This window comes from Chroicocephalus ridibundus, chromosome 3 (genome assembly GCF_963924245.1).
Source record: "Chroicocephalus ridibundus chromosome 3, bChrRid1.1, whole genome shotgun sequence".
Classification (NCBI taxonomy): Eukaryota; Metazoa; Chordata; class Aves; order Charadriiformes; family Laridae; genus Chroicocephalus; species Chroicocephalus ridibundus.
Window position 1 is genome coordinate 41,760,915 of NC_086286.1, and position 17,853 is coordinate 41,778,767.

At 40.4% G+C, this 17,853-nt stretch overlaps 1 protein-coding gene across 3 annotated transcripts in view; it reads right to left on the reverse strand.

Moving 5' to 3' along the window:
• Positions 1-10,113: 10,113 nt before the first annotated feature.
• Positions 10,114-17,853, reverse strand: part of CNST (consortin, connexin sorting protein) — a 56,344-nt gene continuing 48,604 nt past the window's right edge. For all 3 annotated transcript variants that reach the window (XM_063328897.1, XM_063328898.1, XM_063328899.1), the window contains exons 11-12: positions 15,396-15,531; positions 10,114-14,421 (exon numbers count right to left, since the gene is read on the reverse strand). In XM_063328897.1, coding sequence (XP_063184967.1) covers positions 14,216-14,421; positions 15,396-15,531 — 342 coding nt within the window. In that variant the 3' untranslated portion in view covers positions 10,114-14,215. The remainder of the gene's footprint in view (positions 14,422-15,395; positions 15,532-17,853) is intronic.

Here is a 17,853-nt window from a genome sequence, read left to right on the forward strand (position 1 = left end):
AAGCAAGCATCAGTCACCTAGAGGGGATGGCAGGACAGGCAGAGAGGTAGCAAGAGTCGCTCAGATATAACCTGTTTTTCTGTCTTCTTCCACTTTTTAAAAGGGACACTCATTCTGCGCAGTGTAGCAGAACCAATTACACAACATCATAGGCTGCAAACCTCTAATTACAGTGGATGCTTCTGCTTCAATATTGCTGGAGGGAAACATACATGCAATGAAGTCATGGTATCTGTGACAACAACGTCATGTGCCGTGCTGATCAAATACTAGTTCATGGCAAAATTTTAGCGTCACCCTTCCTGGTGGTAGTTACACCTTACGATTAAAAAAGAATCATCATCAAGGCTGTGTACAAACAAAATGTTTTCATATGAAATGAGAAACTCAATAAGCAAAATATTGTAACATTTATTAATAATCTATAGCATACAATTTCAAAAGTCTAATTCTTTTAAGGGCCAAAGGATAAAGTTTCTGTGATAATGAATAGTCTAATCTTTCCTAACTGGAACTAGGTCAACAACAAATTAAATTACCCAGCCAGCACGAATAATATGAATTGCAGGAAAATTAAAAACTGCTATTAAAATTGATTTCCAGCATCTCTTGCTAACCCACCTCAAAGGGAAAAACCAGTAATATGAGGATGTCAGTGTCATGAAAAGGAATTAGGCAGTGTCATGCTGCTTTCCAGTTTCTGAATGCAGTGTTATAAGAATCAAAGAGATAAAATTTACACCAGGATAGTAATATACAGAAACAGGAAAGTTATAGCAGCCAGTTATGGAATTCTTTCAGTATGTCTTTTATTGAAAAAATGGGAGATACATAGCTTGAAATTAATGCATGTCGGTGTCAAATCATAACAGCAGGACCTTTTTTGCTTTTTTAGTACTTTTTTGTGAAAGTCAAGAGTGTCTCAAAGCATTTTACTAGTTTTAGGTGGGTGTCAAATCTACTGGAAATGAAATACCTCTAGAGGGCTGCACTGCAGTGGTGGGAGGGAAATTAAGCACCCTCACGCCCCAGCCATGTCCTGTCAAAGTATGGGTCAGTGCAGGGCTTGGGGAGCAGGGCGGCTCTTACACTGGTATTCCCTGGGGGTAAGTACAATGTACCTGGGAGGTGGAAGAAGGGGAGCAAGGTCTGCCTGTGTGCTTGGTGGCTCTGGTTTACGGAGATGTAGAGAAGTGAAGCGTATACAGAAGCCTCATGGTATCAGGACCTGTGTACTGCCAAGTAGTGTGACAGATCATGTGCTTTAAACACTAATTATAATAGTAATAAAATGCGTACCTCCAAGATCAGAAGACCAATAACAAATCCATACAAGAATTTCTGTGCAAGAACAGTTGTGAGAGTATAAAAATCTGGCTTAGCTCTAGCTAGACATGATGTTGTAAGACTATCAAAAAGCTTTTCTCCATTTTGCTATGATTTTGTTTTGGAAGAAAACAGCCTAATACTCAAAGTGTTGTGATTTTGATGGAGCTGCATATTTTAAAGCAATGCAGCTCTGTTGCTACTTCTCTGAAAATCACAATTTATTAAGATTGTAAAGTCAACGCCTCAAATCCCAGAAATAAGGCTGCTTGCACTTTGTGATTCAGGCTTTTGGTACCCATCGTATGATGTTATCTTTAATTACATTAACGTACCCTGTTGTCTCCAAGGTCTCCTGTTCATGCAATCACTGGGAAGCTATTCAGTATTCTTTTTGCCTTTCTTACTCAATAAGTGGGTTCAGGTTTTAGTTAAAATGCCTCCTCCACATCAGGTTCTGCTTATGAAACTATTCACTTGAAGTGACGGATTAGCACTAATTTAACTACAGTGTTTGAAGGCTTTCTTGCAAATATTGAGGTATTGCCTTAAAAAGATAGAAAACTTGATCTCTGCCAACAAGTTTGCATAATTTGAGAGAAGGCTGCTCTACAATGCACATTAAACTAGCGCAAGTTGGGCCAAGTACAGATAGCATGCATGGGCCATTTGTTGGTTTGAAGATGATTTTGAAATTCAAATGTAGTTACACTAGAAATGTGCAGTACACCTAAATAAAATTCTTCTTCCTAAGGAGAAAAACTGAAAAGGACGCAAATAACTTCTCTCAATGATAATCTGCAGTCCTGGTGACATTTCAAACCTAGTCTATCAGTAATTTACTTTAAAAAAGCAATGCTTCTCACAGTAACAGAAGCAGCAGCAGCAGGAGTCTGTGACTTTGTAGAATGAGATATTTGAGGTCAAGAGACAATGAGAAACAAGAAATAGCCTGAAGAAAGGACAATACAGTTACATCCCTTCCTCCTCTCTCCCTCCCCAGTTTGAATAAATTGGCAGCAACGAGTATTTCATCACATGGAAAATCCCAGTCATATGACCTATTTTCATCTAATTACATGACCTACCCTTCCCCTCCCCCTACTAAAGGGTTTTTCTACCATTTCCTCACATGTGCCCTGTAAATCATGACACGTGCTGAAAAGCAGTACCTCAGTGAGATGTGCTAAGTATCACAGCTCATGAAGATCTAAAAATGAACTTTAATAGGACCTGATAGGAGTATTTGTCTAATGTCCATTTCTGGTTTTCCTATGTGACATAAAGATAGGCAGCATGAAATGGTGGCTTCTCTGTCTTTAGTACAACTGAAAAGAACAGGACATGAGTGGGTCCAAAAAATGGATGCACAGAAATGTAATGATAGCACTGAAAAATGGGTCCTACCTGCTGTGACCATATTCTTTTACTATTTCAGTAAGAGATTATGATGGCATCACTCTTCTCTGCCACCACCTGGGTACGTGTTTGGAAGCAAATGGGCAAAAGCTATAACCTCTACGTTCCGCACAAAGACCCACAAGGAATTAACTCATAAAAAGGAAAAAAACACAGAACCAGCAGGCAAGATGCCTGAATCTTTCTGCAGTTCAGGGCAGTTTCCACAGCTAATACCTATGACAGAAGGGTGCTTCTGGAGGTGGCCGCACTAGGGGATTTCTGGGTTGTGTTTGGACCAGAAGCTGTACCTTAATTTGGCTCATTTTTTTCCTTTCTGTCAGCTTCCCCACATTGTTTGCAAGATTTCCAGTGAATAGCTTATGATGGGCAATTTCTCAGTGAACCTGAGAATCTAAATCACTAAATATATCTAAATCACTAAATCCCCACTAATCCTGTCGCTGCACTGAGTCACACAGTAGCAAAAAGCTTAATCGCTATAAATGCTAATAGTATGGGGGACAGACTTTCCGATTCTCTCTCAAAGCTTCTAGTATGAACACTTTAGAAAACAACCTGGTTGTATTTTCCACAGCCTGTTCCTGCCCCTGCCCCAGGTGATATTAAGACCATTAAAAGCTCTACTCCACTGCAGGTAGTATAAAGTGGGAAGGACTAAGGAGCTTATATACTGCAGATACCAGATGCTGAAATCCATCAAGCAACTGGTTTTACCCCTCGTTCCCATAGGGAAATGCTAAGATGCAAAAGCAGTTTATAGCTCTACAGGTAGCTTAAAAGAGCTGTAAAATCTCACAGTATAGTCATTACGATGCTAAAAAACCTCACAAAACCCAAAACCAGATGCAATTTCTTCACCTGATGGCACAGCACAAAACCTGGCAGGAACACTAAAGTGTATCGTCCTATTTTTTAATATTTCTTTCCTACAGCCCCTCTGAAACAGCTACCATATTCATAGAAATCTCAAAAAAGAGAGTGAAAAACAAGAAAGGTTTTCTTCACTTCTTTTTCAGATGTAGTGTTTGTTGCAATTGTGACAATGCAGAGTAGCCATTTCAGACAAAGTGTGAGTAGCGCGTTGCTGATACTGCTTGAAATGTTTTACTTCTGAGATCACCATGACCCCATTATAAGGAACGTTAGAATGGGTCTTGCTACATCACCACAGGGAGCATCAAAGGAGAACTGTCCCCATTACATAGGTGGGGTACTGAAATGCAGGAGGATTAAGCGATGTGCTTAAGACCACGTTGGAGATTTGTGGGAGAGCAGGCACTTAAATCAAACCCTCCCAAGTTCCAGTTTTGTTTTCTTAACCACTTAATCAACTCTCTCTCCCAAATACTTCAAACCATGTCACAGCACAGCCTTTTTTGGCCACAGCTGGTTTTTTTTCCTGGCCATATCAAAAAAAATACAGAGCCAATTGGTTAAAAGGGATGTCATTCAGAGCCAGGAATGAAGATTTGAGAAGAATAAAATAGAAAAGAATGTAAGGACAGAACTGAAAAGGAAGTGGTCTGCTATTTTACAATGCAGTTCAGAACAATAGCCAGAAAAAAAATAATTTTAAAAGTGCTCTGTCTGTGTCCTAGTGTAACCTGTTAAACCATATTTGAATTCATGATTGTGATGCTAAGTGCTCTGTGATGGTAAGTGCCACAGGGATTAGCCTTTTTTTCCTTAAGAAACTGTTTGAAGTCTGCCCTTCTTGTTCATATTTGAATGACCTTGAAATCCTGAGGCACTCAGCAGCACTGCTTCCATTCAAAACTTTCTGCAAGTATTTTTGTGGTTTCCGTGATGCCTTTGTGGTGGGATCCTAAAGCCTTCAGTCCCTCATACCGCACATTTCTACTTAAGGAAGATCAGCAGGTTTAGATTCTTGAAACTTTTTTGGGCGTGCTCAGGATAGCAATTACTTTGAAATACCTCTGAAAAGACGACCGGACGTACCGTGCAGTCCCTTCTGTGCTGGACTGTAGGCAATACACTCTCAGGCTCAGTCCTGAAGGACACTGCTTGGTCTCCTGCTAGCAGAACGTTTGACTCGCAGTCATGGCTGCTGCTCTCCTACAGAGGGAATTATGTGGCAAAGAGCATCTCCTCCAGGCTTGCACGGATATGGACTCCTTACAGGCACCTGCTGCCTACCTCAGCTCTAGCTGCAGGGAGTGCATGAAAAGCCAGGCTGTTTTGGAGTTTCATGACTGAAACTGTAGATGTCTTTGTAGGCAATTCATGGCTGTTCTGTTTGGTTTTGAGAGACCTGGTCATCTCAGTGGTCAAAGAAGCAAAGGGAAGAATACTTGCTTCCCTGGCTGCTCTGTACTGGGAAATAGCAGCTGTGAAAGGGCCCAGTACAAAGACGAACAAAGTGCCAGACTGAGCTGGCAGCGTGGGTGGGCTCCGCATTGCAAAATTCAGCCCGTTCACTGAAAATATTGTTTCATTGTCTTACTGCGTGAGTCGGTAGAGATGGTTCTTTTTAATGGGGCTGTTTTATAATACATGAGTCACTTATTGCTAATAGCCATCTATTTTGCCTTTGTAGGTAAACCATGGGCTATTATCCAGCAGTGAATTGATGCAGAAAAGCAATGCCCTATTTATAGAAAAATATAAATGACAGTACATGCCAAATTAAAAAAAAATAAATTACCATTGCTTAATTTTCTTCTTTGCCTTCAACTAAGGGAAAGCTTTCAATAATACAAAAATTGAAAGGAAAGAAAGGTTATTAAGGGCATTTTGAGGGGCGCCAAGAACATTTGGAATTATTTTCATCTTTCACATTTGCAGACAGTGACGACAACATCCACTTTATGGTCAAAACATTTCTGCGCCTCACAAGAACTTCATTTCTGCTGGGAGGCAGAATCTGGTGACTGCTACTTCTTTCCACATCGTTTTGTTTCCTCACTCTTGGCACGGCGATAGGTATTGTGTGAAGCCCAGCAGAGCTGCGAGATGGTGGCTTCATTTTTTAAGTAGGATTCCCAATAGGGCCTGCTCTGCTGAGCGTTGTTACTTTCCTGGTAGTAGTAAGGGTTAGATGGCGAAACACAAAGTAACTACAGGCAGATTGAGCCTCATTTTCTGATGATAGGATTATACTGTGTGTTCCCTTGTGGTCTGCTGGTACCGTTTGCTTTAATACATGTAAATAGCAACCAGCTACCATGGGTATGATGATATCAAGTACTAAAAATATGCTAAAATGGCATTTGTTCTTAGTGCTGCATACTAAAAAGGAAATTCATCTTTCGAATCAATTTTATTCCGTAAGATCACCACAAAATTTATGAGAACATAAAAATATCTTTAAAGAAAGTCTTCAAAGCTGTGTGAAGTCAAAGATAATGTGAACAAAAGGATACTCATTTATCTCCCCTAATATGCATTGTCTTAGTCTGAACTGGGACCAGACAGAAGATCAGACGATAAGATTTATAAGCTCTGGTCCTGCTTTGCTTCTTCCTGCTACGTGACCTTGTGCAAACCACTTAAATTACTTCTAAGGTGTCCTGCAAAGAATTCACCAATATTTTAACCATTAGTCCCTCTCCTCCCTGATGTCATTAAAGTATTGTGCATTTTTTTTCCTGTTTCTATAAAATCTGATTGGAAAAAAACACCCATCACCGATAGGTATCATTATCAGAAATATTTTTCATCCTTTACCAATAAAAATTTATCATCTTTGATCAAAGGTCTTTATTACATTCTTTCTGCAGTCCTTTTGCCTATAATGTACTCAGTCTTTCCCCTTGTACAACCTTGAGAAGTTGCTTCCCCTTATTTCATTTACTAACTTGTACATAAAGCCTCAGACCTTTAGTCACTGAGAAACCTCAGTATATAATTTTTTTCTTTGTAACTCTTTTCAAATATACTCTCGCCTGTCAATTATGGTGGGCCTTTTTGGAGCAACGTTGCTAGTTTCTATGGTGGTATATGCTGACATTTTATCTCACAGAAATTGACTGTATAGATCCTTAGTGATTCAAACTTTTCAGTCTCTTCATTTCTGTGAGTCCTTTCTACAGTGCACTGAATTCAGCTGTCTAAGGAAAAGTAATGTGAAAATATTCTTGCTACTTTCATAGCCTCAGAGACTACCAATTCTGGCAGAAAAGCCAGAAGTATTAAGCTATACAAGCACGAGGATTCTCAGCATCACATACGAGTGACAAGATTCATGTTATCTCTGGCAAAATGCATCAGTTCCAGTTCCTGGAGAAGAAGCGGAAGAATTAGCTTAGTGCTGTCTCTCTCTAATAAAAAAGATGTCAAGGAAAAATAACGAATGGTTCCTAAATGAATTTTAAAAAATGTACATTTTTAGGTGTAAGGTTTACGTGGAAGTAACAACGTCCTTGTGTTGCTTAACTTGTAGTGCACGTATGCTTTCACTGCCATTTCGGATGCACCATCACCTTCTCATGCAAGGCTGCCAGTTTAGGAGAACAGAAGAAATACCGACCAGCTGAAGCGCTGCGCTCTCAGAAACGCTGCACTGACACTGCTTCTGTGCATTACACACAGCAGTTGTGGGATCTGGTCATGTTTTGGCAAAACTGGGAAGCCAGTAAAATTTTCTCATTGCAGTACTCGGCACATGGCACTTTCTGAAAAAAACCTCTAGCTCTCACTCTGAAAGCTGTTTTTGGTAACAGCTTTTAAGTTGATCACTCTATGAAAGCACAATAGTGGGGCTTAAACTCATTTTCAATGCCAGGCAATGAAATGGGACACAATCGTTAACTGTCATTTGACAGAAGTGTTACTGGAAACTTCCCCAACAGCCTAACAAATGAGTCCTACATCAGGGGCCCATCTTGGCTAAAAGACGACACTTTGCCAGACAGTTTCTTGGCAAAAAGCAAAAGGAGAGAGCTGACAGATCTATTGTTGTGTGAAGCTGGATTCAAACTTGTTTTCAAGAAAGGGCAGCTCAACAATTTTAGATTAACGGAGGACTTCGGTCTGGTATTAGACGCGCCTTTGAAATTTTGGGTGTGCTTTCTCTACATTTTTTATTTTAGCCTGTTTGCCTTTAAAAACAAGCTCAGGATGAACCCAGCTGCAGAATCAGACCTTTGGTTGAAATTAACTGATAGCAATTCTGTAACATCTTAACTGTTGCAGAGCAACTCCGTAAAACAGCACACAGCTACTGCCTATCATCATTTTCTTCAAAAGATGACTGCAATTTTTGGACATTAGTGAATGCAGTAAACCCTAGACTCATGTTATGCCAAAGAATTACCATGATGTTTAATTCGAAGTAATAGAAATCACAAACAATATAAAGGACCCTCAAAAAAGCCATGTCTATAAAATTAATTTTTTAAAAAAGGACTATAAGTTAACTGTAAATTAAATGTTTCAAGCTTCCTTGGGTAGCTATTTTAGAGAAAAATATTTAGATTACTTCACTAAGGCACACGGAGTCAGCATGATCCTTCAAACACCAGCTGTTTAAGAGTAGTACAAGAATCAGCATAGGTTTTAAAATCACTGCTACACACTAACGGATCAGTGAGAGTCATCAATACTTTTTAATGTAATAGTAGTTGTCATTGCTATTTCAGTTTTGCCCATGGCCTCATTACTGATTTTAAAATCTCGATATTGAATTTGAGAGTGTAAGGTGGAAGAGGAAAGGGAGAAGCATACAGGATCCCTGTTCTAATAGGAGAATGTTGGATCCCTAGGAAGGAAGATGCTGTGGAGAAGAAAGTGAGAAGGATCAGAAGGACACTGCCAGTGTTTAGCCTGGAGAAGAGATGGCTTTGAGGGACCTAGTAGCAGCTTTCCAGTAACTATGAGGAGGTTACTAAGAAGCTCTTCACAGCAGCACACATCAGGAGGACGAGAGACAACAGACTGAAACAGAGGTTCAGGCTGGGTATAAAGAAGAACTTTTTCACCCCGAGAACAGCCAAGCAGTGGAATCTGCCCAGGGAGTTGTGCAACCTCCATCCTTGGAGGGTTTCAAGACTCAACTGGATAAAGCCCTGAGCAATTGGGTCTGATCTCAGTTGATCCTGCCTTGAGCAGAAGGTTGGACTAGAGACTTTCTAAGGTCCCTTCCTAACTCAATTACCTTATGATCCTATGAAAGATAGAACACATGCTACTTTATAGTGGGAAAGCAATGGTACAGGGGGAGGGAGACAGAAGAGTAAGAGGGGACTTATTGGGATGAAGACATGGACAGAGACTGCAGCAGCAGGGACAGAAAACTATTCACAAGAAGGTTGTTGAGGAGAACCAAGGAATGAAAGCAGTGGCTGACAGATTCAGTGAACTCACTCTGTAGTCGTACTGATCAGCCCAGCTGTGTCTACGTGCCAAAGCCTAAGGCAAAGCCTGTCTTTTGGACAAAAGCGTTTACTGACCAGTTTTAGAAGCCCATCCAGGTTTCTGAAGATTAGCAATGCTTCTGGTTAGGAGTCAGATCAAGACTCAGAAGTGGAAGATCAGATGCTTGTCTTCCTGAAACCAGATGTCAGTCTTTACAGAAGAACTGTTTACAACAGCACTTTACTTCTACACATAGAGACCACTCTTAGGCCACACATCCAGGTTAACAGATACTATGTTATGATTTATTTTGGTGCTGTTAGACCTTATCTCACAAGTTTCAATCTCTTCTTTTTCTTTCTCCTTTTTCATTGTAGTTCTCACCTTCTCTGACTGTGAAGGACAACTTGAAAACAACACAAAAGATAACAAAACCAAAACTAAATGTATAAAACTGCCTCATTTTCGCTTAGGATTTCACTACTTTTTTAGCAGTCTAAAATTCAGCTTGACCTCATTCCGTGGCTTTTGGGGGAATTGCCAAGGGAGTGGGGGGATGTTGCAAAACGCAGTGTTGGCATGCTCCTGCTCAAATCAGAGGCTGCTGGCTTGGGTTGAGTTGGAATTGTTTGGGGTTTTTTATTTGTTTGTTTAACTGAACTCAAAGAACAGACTGGCCTGTGACCTCTATCCAGGTCACCCACCCAGTTACTAGGAATTCTGAAACTTACTGCCTGTCAATTTGTTTTCAGAATGATGCAGTAAGGCAACGTTTTGGTACTTTAAACCTACCTGTCTAGAGGAGCCAGGCTCCGTGAGGAAGCTGGGTTTTCGTTTAGTTATTAAAGCAAAGACAAACCAACCCCACCCAGGAAGACCACATTACACCAAAAACCAAACCAAACCTTATGCATTTTACCTCATTCTCCATTCTGGTTTGGGTTTGACAATGCAATTCTTATTGGAGGTACTGCTCGTTTACTTGAATTTCACAGAAAATCTTCTCAGTCTTTTTATACATTTAGAAATCACAGTACCCAGAAAGGTTCATGTATTTTCTTTGGGACAGTTTTTATTTTTTTTTTTGCTACAGTATTTAAATTACAAGCTTGGGTGACGATTTCAAACACAATTATTTACTCCTTTCGCTAAAGGAAGCTTCAGTTAGATTTGTTACAAATAGTTATTAGTCCTTTCAGATGATCTTGGTTTTACATTACAGTACAAAGTAGGCAAACATGTTTTCTTAGGAGGGCAACATCCCTTTAGGTTATTGGGTGGAACAGTACCCAGTCACACAAGAATTTGGACTTCCAATCTACTCTGCTTATTTGATAGTTCAAGCTTGCCCTTTACTCATGAAAATCCTAAACAAGAGTTTCTCTTTTTGTTAGACTACTTCCTACTGCTTGTCACCAGGGCTGTGCAAGATACTAGAAAACTTTTAAAACATGGGCTGTACCTAGATTACAAACTTCTGCTGGCATATCTGGGCTGTGGAATATCTGCTTCCTTACCGACTCTGGTTTGAAAACAAGCCTGTAGTATAGTGTGGCTACGCTACAGCACAGTGCTTTTCTTGGTCTAGTCTATGCTATTTGGCGTGAGGGTGTTAATTATGTCATCAGAAAGCTCTTTTTGGCAGCGTATGCTGAATCCACATCAAAAGTCTTGTTGGTTTTGCTCTATCGCGAGAATCTCTTCAAAATAATTATGCTCAAAGAATAAACGGGAAGGTGGGGGTTTCTAGTAGAGTGCTGCAGGTAATTAAGTGGCCACGACTTCTTTGAAGGCACACTATCAGCCTGAAATCCAGTCATATTTTAAGAAATTACTTTGAGCTACTGTCAAGTACTGAACCATTCCCTGAATTTTCCTACCAACTACAAATGATTTTATGCTGGCATAATGTTTCCTCTACTGCCAAGCAGAACAGCCATAAAGACAGTGGCAGGGAACGAAACAGAATAAATAAAAACTTATAAAAAAAGGGCTTTAAAATGCACAAATCCAGGCAGGGGGAAAGCTTTTTTTCCTCCGTTTTCTTCCTACTTCTAACAGTCTCAGTTGTTGCTCAGTATTATTTTACCTCAGGCAAGAGGAACAACTGTTGAAACCAACTGTTTCTTTTAGCTTGGATTTACCTGACCGTAAGATCGTAACTCCTCAGGTCACCCAGGTGGAAGCAATGTCACCAGCAATCTAAAGAGAACAAAGCATATAGGAAGGCCAACATCAGGCCCACCTGCACACCCTTTGGAGTTCAACGCAAAGCACGTTGTGTTATGTTGGTAGCTGCAAGTTTGATAACGTACTACAGACCACGCAAACTATTTGCACTAACAGAACTGTCACACGAAGCAAGGATTAGTACCATCATCTTTTTATAAAGGAATGCCAACAGAAATTAGATCCAGATTCAACCACTCGGTTGCAACTGAAGAGCAAACAGCTCAGATCAGGAGCCGGGCAGCCTGTGCATACGTGCCCCTTCTGCTCCTTCAAATCCTGAGAGACTTTGCAGGTGTGGTACCTTGGCATAGGCTGGGAAGGCTGGAGAGATGCTCCAAGTTACACCACCAGTGTAAGGTAGCGGAGTTACACACAACGCCTGGTTGCTCAGTTTTCATCAGGTACGTGTTGGCAGAGTGCTGCCCAACCTCTTCAGGATCTTCTTGTAAGCAGTTCTGCTGATACTACTGAGTCTTTGTACTGGGAATATAGCACAAAGTGGACGTACCAGGATGCGGACCACTGATTTTAAACCGAACTGCTTATTAAAAAATGCTTTGACTTTAAATAGCTTTACAGTTTTAAATAAAATAATTATTTAAAAATAGTTTTAATTAAATGAACCTAGACGTAGAGGATCTTTGACCTCCATATCTGATATACTTCTGAATAAATAGTTCTATATATACCTCTCGATCTTTTTGGTGATGAAGTGCACAAAAACTTAAAAAGACTTTTTTAAGCTGAAATCAACAGTTGTCTCTTTAGGAATAAACTTAATATCCTGAAACACTCGATGCAAAGTTACAGAAACCCAAAATATATTCTAACCACATAGTCACTATAAATACATATTTCAACTGAATGCATGCTTTATAATTACTCTGTGAGCAAATTACCAAAAAAGAAAATTAAGATTCTCTTTAAAAGAAAAACTAAATAAATAAACAAACCCAGACTTGAAATAATAAACTGAACCAGCCAGTAACACTTTAAAATACAAAAGTGTCTTTCCCTTTCTCCTTTAGATTAGCCCAGCATTATAATACTCTTGAGGACAACAAACAAAAAATATACCAAACTACCGTTCTCAAGTTTCATTCTGAAAGCAAAAGTTTTCATTAATTTGGGCAATTTTCTAGTTGAATATAAAGCTGCACATGAGGCTCCCTAAGGTATAAATAAACTAAGCCTCCACAGTGAAAACAAAAAGAGAAATCATACATGCAGTTTATTCTAGAAAAAAATGTGATTTTAACTTTCACTTCAAGAACCCGTTAAGTATAACAGTGCGTTAGGAACAATCAAGCTCACTAGAGGGACAATTTGCTTGCAAATGCCAGAAAGCATGATCATTTAATGTTATAATTCTGAGCAGTATCTTGAAGATTTCGTTTCATAGTATTTTACAAAATAATATTCTAAACCTGAACACACTGCGTCATACAACGGTAGTAAGCAGGAAATCACGGAGTGGAGTGAAGTGGACCCCTCAAAAATGCAGTTTCCTGAGGTGTAAAGGAATCGTTTCACACTAACACCTTCAGCAGGGCTCGGCCATTACGCCCCGTGCAAGAACAGTTCCCACATTTCCCACAGTTTGACCAGAGTGTGGGCCAAAGGCCTGTGTATTTAATTCTCACCTTCACAGTCATGTCAGTGTTTCTCTCGCATCCCACACAGGGAGGGCTGAGCACCAAGTGACAGAAATAGCCATTTAAAATGACTCTTTGTACTGATTTAAATTTGTTTGTATAGCTGATAGAAAAAGAACAGATTTTACAATACAGGTCTCGGAACCGCAGGGCAAATAGATGCAAATGTGCTTTATCTGCTGGAACGAGCGCCCTGGACTACTAACATGCCGCGGATCTGCAGTGAGCCTCTGAATCTCTTCCGCTGGATCAGTCCCACTTTACATAAGCATTCACTCACTGAGAGAGGCTGCAGCCACACAGCTCAGTGATCCTGTGCGCTCATCTGGGATGAATCAGACATGAGCCCTAATTGTAATAAATATTCACAGACAAAGGCAAGGATCATTATTCCTCGTTTATGGAGGAGAAACTGAGGCACAAAGTGATTACTGCAAGTCAGTGACAGGGCTGGACAGAGAACCCAGTTAGCCCCACACCTGCTACCAGGTGCTTTAAAATTGGCCAAAGCCACTTTACTATTTAACGCGAATAATTTACTAAACATCTTTTGTTTCTGTGTTTAGTGAGACAAGTGATTTCTTTTTTAACAGCCCCCACAATACTGGGAGCAAGTTCCAGGAAATTTAGTGAAATCTGCCAGCAGATTTATCCCACTCGTGATATTCACCATAAGCTATGAGATACAGGGTCAGCCTGTTAATCACCAAATGAGAGCTCCGTGAATGCTGCCGCACTCTTCTCACTCCACCCAAATAATTACACAGCTCACCAGGAGAATTAAAACGGAGAAAAATAGTAAGACTTAGAAGAAAAATAATGTTTCCATAAAACACAGACTTATTGCATGATAGCTGGAGGCAACACTTTTGCACAAACAGCTGTAAATTAAAGCTGTCCTTTTACTAAGCTTCCAGAGATTGCTTACACAATGTGTGGCAATGGGAGAGCACGTAGAAGACAGTTCATTTTCTTTCTTCCTCACTTGCTCAAATTGTCGAAAAGCTACTTGCCTACTGTCAAAAGGGTTAAGAGAATAACTTTTTATTCTCCCATACCACACTGCTACAGCTTAAGATGTGAACATTTTGCCACCTGATTGCTAAAGTATAATTTTCTTGATTTCTAAGTAAAAGTGTAAGTACATCATCAAATACACATCACCTGCAGGTGGCAAGCGTTAGAGAACTTGAAATCACAATTTTTTTCTGCCCTCTCCAGTAACCATTGGTGAGCTCTCAATGTGCTGTCTCTGCTCATTTCAACTATGAGAAGGCTATCCAGTGTTTAAGTTCTTCCATACGCTGCAATATCTGGGTATAATAGAAATCCATGTTGGCTGCAAAATCAGTACACACAGGGGATTCCACGTCACCAAAGGTGCAGTACAATGCAGTTCCTCCAATGCTAAGGAAAACAGTTGCTATGCACAGCAGGATCAGCAAAATACAGGAGCCACCAGCTACTTCATCTGTAAATATAAGAGCAGAAAAGGTAAAAAAGGACTATATACAAAGCAATAGGAACGCGTGTGAGAAAATCTGAGACAGGTTTTTACCATGAATGGGTCAGGAGGTAAACACACTTAACAATGCTCACTGTGTCTAACTGACCATAACACATACCAGGAACTGTATGTTTCTCTACCCAGCCTTTTCAGAAACCTAAATAATTATATAGCTTCGTTTCTGCAACCTGTGTACCTGTCCTTGCTGATACCACTTGTGGAGTCATTCCACACTGAAGCAAAATACACTTTGAAAATGTCGCACAGCCAAAGGCTGCCTTCATGGAAATAGTTGAAACTAAAGCGTTGAAACTAAACCAAATGGAAACATTCTTGCTTCATTTGTACTGACACTGACTGCGCTACCATGAACTGTTTGTGTTTATTCTCACATTTTGACTGTAAGCACAGAGACAAAACCTTCAGGGTAGGCTAATGTGAAGGGTTATTTTCCATCTCAATTATTCTGTGGTAACTCTTTGCATGACTGTTTATTCCAGAGTAGGGGCAATAAAGAGGTTGCAGAGGTGCTGCTACATCCTCACAACCTCGCTTGGCCTTGGTAACTTGTATGCATGAACAACATCTGCATCTTCTGTCAGATTCAACAGGCTCTAAGAAAATTTCTGAACTCCCTTCACTCTACATCAGGGAGAAGAAAAAGGGGTAAAGAAGAAAAAAGGAGAAACATTCAAGCACTCTTCTTTGGTGTTTGAAATCAGATTTAAAATAATAATAATAACAACAACTTTCCTTTTGAATCACTAAATCCCTGTAAAACAAATCCGTAGCCTTGTAACCCAAGCATGGTATAAAATCATCTTTGATCAGTCACCTTCACTTACTATTTAAGCTTTAAAAAGCCAAGACAGTATGTAGAGTGAATGCCCACTTTGCACCCCAAGACTGCAACCCATGAATTAACAGCTTCAAATTACCTTGATCCAATGTGTCTTCCATTTCTTGGAATCGCACTCTTCTCTTTGTTTGCCTTTGCTGGACTTGAGCAATTGTTTTTCCTTCCCTGTCATCTCTCTTCTTTAGTATAGACACCAATCCTTCTGCCGGGGCAATCTATCAGGAAAGACAATGAGCGGCACGAGAGTTGTGAGAAATCCAAGCATGAGATCTATTTAACGAGGACTTTAAGGAGGAAATGAGCTAAACGGTTAAAAAATGGTTTGCACTCTACTTTTCTTAAACATTGCAGCACTTGTGAAACCTCCTTCTTGAATACATCAATTCCTTAACATGCAGGACAGCTGCAGTGTCATTCTGCTGTCTGCTGACACCACTGGCCCTTCACTGCTATCCAAGTTAAATACACATGCATTTACTGTTTGGATCATATTTTGTATTCACTGCAACAGTTCCTTTGTAAGCTCACGTTATAATATCACATGGGTTGAGGCAGTGGTGAAGAGGGCTCATGTCAAAATGACCATCACCACAGGGCAATAAGAAGTCAATGACACACTGCCGCTGCCTCTCCAAAGAAATAATCCTGCAGACGCTATCAAATACTTATTGTGAGATTAATTTTCCAGCATTGCAATTGGTTCCCCAGGGTGGACAGCAAGCTACAGTGGGGCCACAAAACCAAAAAGAGAGAACACCAGAGGGAAAGAAAGCTTCAATACTCTGGATGGATTCCAGTTCCACATTCTAATACGCTCTCTGAATACAGCGGCAGTTCAAAAATCCTTCCCTACAGGCTGGTCACCCAAACAGCTTGCACAAACACAGATACAGTCAACAAGTCAATAAACAAGTAACTTCTCTTTTCTTTGCTACATCATTTGGCTTATCTGCAAGAGTATATGCTAAGCCATAGTAGGATATTACACCAGCCTGAGCAGTCTGTAATTTCCTAGTTATTAGAGAAATTAAAGTAGAGGAAGTATCAGGTGAAAAATGCCTTCCTAAGCAAGCAGTTCCCAATGTGCTAAACAGAAATTAAAACAGGAAGCATATTTAGACATGCCCTTTTTTATCTTGAGATCATCTTTACCTGATAAAAAATCTTCATAAATCTCCTCTTCATAAATCTGAGTAGCACTTTTAAAAACTTATTCTATAGATCAGCAATAACATTTGTTAAATTGAAAGGTAGTCTGTATACATTTGTGCTACAGATAAGAAAATATATCACATTTACAATATGTAGGAGACGATCCCAAAGGCCTATAATTTTCACAAAAAATCGAGGTGGAAAAAACGCAGCTTTCCAGATAAGACTGTAGTTGCAGACAACTGCTTAACTCCCCCCATAATCTAATAAAGTTAGAAAACCATGCATAAAAACTCATTTGCATTGCAATTACAAGGGTGTAGAAAAACAGAAAATAAGTAACTTCATAATTTAGGCCCCTAAACTTGCTTCATGCTACCAGCTTATATAATGCATCGGTGCACGCTGCAGCCAGAGTGATGGCGCACTGAACACAGTGAAACCCAGAGCACAATGCAATAGGCACCGTACCCACTACAGCATTTGGCGTTTGCAACATTTTAACTGGTAAATGTCACAATTACATTTGCAGGTCTCTAGTCTGGCAGTATTTTATAGCCCTCAACTAGACAAATAATGTTGCCCTGAACAACTCACAGAGTTGGTCACTGTAGGTATATGCCTGCCGTCTAACAATTTTTCCCAAAACCATAACTGAGAGGATAAAATGCCTTGGCTGCCATGACTATGGTGGAGTTCAAGAACCTCAGGGCGGTGAGGAGGGCTCACAGTAAGCTCACTGCCCTGGCCTTCAGGAGAGCAGACTTTGGCCTCTTCAGGGATCTGCTGGGCAGAGGACCATGGGATAAAGCCCCGGAGCAAAGAGGAAGTCAGCCAAAAACACCAGGATGCCTGCATGGATGAACAGGAGCTCCTGGACAATCTCAATTGGAAAAAAAGAAGCCTACAGAGGGTGGAAGCAAGGACAGCCAGCCTGGGAGGAATACAGAGAAATTGTGTGAGCACGCAGGTTAGGAAAGCTAAAGCCCAGAAAGAATTAATTTTGGCCGGGGACATCAAGGGCAACAAGAAAAAATTCTATAGGTGTGGCAGTGACAAAAGGAACACTAGGGAAAATGTGGTCCAACTCAGGAAAGAAACGTGAGACTTGGGCACCCAGGACGTGGACAAGGCTGAGGTACTCAACGACTTTTTCGCCTCAGTCTTCACCGGCAACGGGTCTAGCCGCACCGCCCAAGTCACAGAAAGCAAAGGCAGGGACTGGAAGAACGAGGAACTGCCCACTGTAGGAGAAGACCAGGCTCAAGACCATCTAAAGAACATAAAGGCGCCTAAGTCCATGGGGCCTGATGAGATACATCCAAGCGTCCTGAGGGAACTGGCGGATGAGGTTGCTATGCCACTATCCATCATATTTGAGAAGT